The following is a 3,805-nucleotide window of genomic DNA, read 5'->3' on the forward strand; positions in this document are numbered from 1 at the left end:
CCCCCCTCCTGTTCTTTCTGCTTATCCCTCGCTTCATCATTCTTGGTCTCTTCCTTCAACTGGTCTTTTTATTTTTTCGTTCTCGACCTTGTTGTTTTTATTGTTATTCGTTCATCAGAAGTACGTGTTATCATTATTATTTTCATACTAATATTGTGAATTTTATTGTCATTAGTACTGATGCTACTGATACTTCTTCAACAACAACAACAACAACAACAACAACTATTACTACCACTATTACTACTACAGATAACCATGCTGCCACTAAAACTACGGCCACCACCACCAAAACCAAACAATTATTACTACTATTACTAATATTAATACTACTTCCTTTTCCGTAACCTTTTCAGGATTTTACAGTAAAGGTTCCAGCGCAGACCTTACTTATGAATGACGCCAGCGAGGGTTTTCAGGTTGAAATTTTTTGCTTAGTTTCTTTCCGCTGGCCGGTGGCATGCTAAATGAGGAGAAAGTATGTGTGTGTGTGTGTGTGTGTGTGTGTGTGTGTGTGTGTGTGTGCGTGCTTGTATTTTTCCTGGTATGTATGTGCTTATGCATGTATGTTTGTATGAATGTGATTTTGTGTTTTTTTTTTTTATGAGTGTGCGTGTTCGTATATGTATTTTCTTGAGTAAACAGACAGCTTCTGTTTGAATTATGCATTTTAATCAAGAACCACCGTAATCATTATCCCTCCCTGCGCCTCCCTCCGCCACCTGCTGCTCCCCATACTTCCTCCCCAAGCCTCTGCGTTCTTCCTGACCCCTGCCCACTCCCCCGTGTCCCTCTCTGCCCCTACACACTCCTACACGTCTGCGCCCGCTGCTCCCCTCCCCGCCCCGGCCCCCGCCACGCGTCACCCCAGCAGGGATAACCCAGATTCGCAGGAGCAGCCGCCGCAGCAGCACACGGCGGTGGTGTAGCTGTAGCCGTGTCCAGCAAGGTGCAGCGAACACAGTGCTGCTCAAGATTTGCTCGTATGAAACCGAGACAGCTTAATGTCCTCCCAAACGATTAGTTGAAATAGAAAATAACACGCAGAGAAGTAAAATATTAGGGTTACTTGAATGAACGTGCCAATGCATAACCCCCATACAGATTACCATAAGGGAGGTTCTTGTATGCGGTGCTCTAGAAAGTGTAACCCTTGCGGTACTGAATAGGACATGGTCCTTTCCTGCCTCTGGCTAGGACATTTCTCCTGCAGGACTGCGGCATGAAACAGGTCCTAAAGTAGACGAGTTTTTGTGAGGGTAACTGAGCTGCGGCACACATGGGCGTGCGCTTTCCGACGCTGGCCACCCCTCCCTCTCCCTCGGCTCCAGGACCCCTATAGGAAAGCGGTCTGGGCCTCGTCTGCTACCCTGAAGCAAAACACAGGAGTCTCGAGATAACTAGTAGGCCGCGGGGAAGACTCGATCTAAATGCATAAAGAATTTAACAACAACGCAGCACATGTTTTAATTTACGAAGGTGGAAAATCTTACGCCATACACTTTCTTCGCTAATGTTACTGCTTACCCTTAAGCTACGAACACTTACAGCAAATGTGATACACGCGTAGCGAGAGCCTGAAATTATAACGTGGGCGGTCTTTCCCAATTGTACGTATGAGAGTTACTGAAGAAAGAACAATGAAATGAAAAATGATTCGCAACACAAGCTACACACACACACACACACACACACACACACACACACACACACACACACACGTGCCTATATGCATATTAAACCCACAAACTCCCCTCAGGCACATTATCCCTACTACCAATGCACGTAACGCAGAGCGGCAACACGCTCCCCTTCACTCCAGCGCAAGGGAGAGTGGGGGAGGCGTGCATGAGTTTGAATCTATATGTATTTCCATTTCATTAACAATTCAGGAAACTGCTACAGTGAATACAGGCGGCTTTCTACAGTGAGGTGCTCGGAGAGAAGCTCAAGAGTATCAAGTGTTGAGGCTGAGAAGACCAACGAACACAGGATGATTGAAGGTGACGAGGCTGTCGAGGTCGGCCAACTTGGCGAGGATGACGAGGTTGACGAGGTTGCCGAGGCGGGCGGCTTTCTGCGCTGGCTCGTCAGGTACGTGCTGGAGAGAAGGGTGATCACATGGGACATAAACCAGCGTGAGCAAGCTCTACGCACAGCTAGAGTTCAATGTTACGCAGGATTGATGCTGATTATGGTGCAGGTAATACTTCACAACGCCTACAAGTCATTTCAAGTCACTGAGCCCCTTAGTCTTGATAAATATGAAAGACTGTGGCACCAGTGTGGGTATCACATCACGCTGGTCTGGGCCTCTGTAGTGTACCTGTCAATGTTGCACTTCACATCTGTTAACGGAGGCTCGCCTGGTGACGCGCAGTGGTGGTGGTGGAGGCTGGACAGTCGCTCTATGCTGCTGGTGACGCACCTGGCACCCCTGTGGTGTCTGGTGCTGCTGGGCCAGATGACAGTCAGCCTCACTTACCCCGCCGTGTACAAAAACATGATATACAATGACTTCATGAATAACATCGACGAATACTACACTTCCGTAGAGGCGAGAAAATTCATCGATACTATCCAGGAAAACTTTAAATGCTGCGGGTTTCACAGTTACCAGGACTGGATCAGACTGCGGCGGGTGAGGGGAAGTGGGCCATTTCCCATTACTTGCTGTGAGGAAGGCTCCCTTTGTGACCACAACAACGTCGTCAATTATTTGGCAAACTACAAAACTTGGTATGAGACTGAAGACTATTCTATAATGCATACGAAGGTTCCTTTCAAAGAGAAAATAAAGAAGATGCGGAATGCTATATATCACATTTCTGATGACTACCTCCCGTTTAGAGATAAAGGCTGTGCAGAAAAACTACTAAAAATCTACCCTTTTTTCTGGCCAGGCATCTTAGACATGATTCAAATTCTCATCACACTGTCTACGATGATCAATATCCGAAGGTACTCCACCGGCACAGCCTTCGCATCCCAAGCCGTGCGGGACTGTCCACGAGACTACATCATGTTCAACGGCACCCACGCCTGTCCCCGCTGGACCTTCCTGCGCCCCACCAAGCAGGCCCTGTGGAGGTGGCAGCAAGACTATCTCATGTCGATGTACTTTAACCTCGTGTACCAGGGCAAGATGATGCCTGAGCAGTACCACAACGCCATCTACCCGGACATGCCCCTCCGCGCTCCTGATTTCGAGAAGAGTTTCGACTTGAGAGTTCGAGATTGCTTAAGTTTCCTGAGGTACGAGGTTGGGAAACACAAAAAAATGGGAAAGTTAGGGAAATCAGTTCCTTTCTTCGGTTGACGAGGAATTTAATATGTTCGGTTTCCTTTGTGATTTCTTTTTCAGTCCTCAAATTTGTTCTTTGCAAGGATTATTATCATTCTGAATTTCTGAATTGACTTGTAACTCAGAATAGCGTCTTTTCCTTAGATGTGGCCGTGCTGTAGTGTTCGATCACCAAAACATTTGTGATATAATGGAATAAACAAAGTTAAGATGTGTTCTCTTTCTCAACACTGGTCTCGAATTTTACTTTTAACTTTTATGAAGCGGGAATCTTTTCTTTTTTTCATTACAATCATCTTCTTCGTCTTCTTTTTCTTCTTTTCCTTTTCCTTCTCTTTCTTCTTCTTTTTCCTCTTTTTTCTTCGAGAGAGAAAGAGAAACACCTTCCCCAAGTGACACACACAAACAAACACAGGCAGTAAACACAGCCATAAAGACTCGCACTGACAGGGACAGACGGACAGGAAGGAACAGACTGGCAGACTAACATATGAACAAACT

General features: G+C 46.3%; 1 protein-coding gene across 1 annotated transcript; it reads left to right on the forward strand.

Annotated features, from left to right (window-relative positions):
- Nucleotides 1–1,844: 1,844 nt before the first annotated feature.
- Nucleotides 1,845–3,414, forward strand: LOC135106403 (uncharacterized). The gene has a single exon (XM_064015399.1). The coding sequence runs from the start codon at nt 1,865–1,867 to the stop codon at nt 3,317–3,319; it is 1,455 nt and encodes a 484-aa protein (XP_063871469.1). The 5' UTR covers nt 1,845–1,864; the 3' UTR covers nt 3,320–3,414.
- The last annotated feature ends 391 nt before the right edge of the window (nt 3,415–3,805 follow it).

The sequence above is a fragment of the Scylla paramamosain genome, chromosome 2 (assembly GCF_035594125.1).
Source record: "Scylla paramamosain isolate STU-SP2022 chromosome 2, ASM3559412v1, whole genome shotgun sequence".
In the NCBI taxonomy this organism is placed as follows: domain Eukaryota; kingdom Metazoa; phylum Arthropoda; class Malacostraca; order Decapoda; family Portunidae; genus Scylla; species Scylla paramamosain.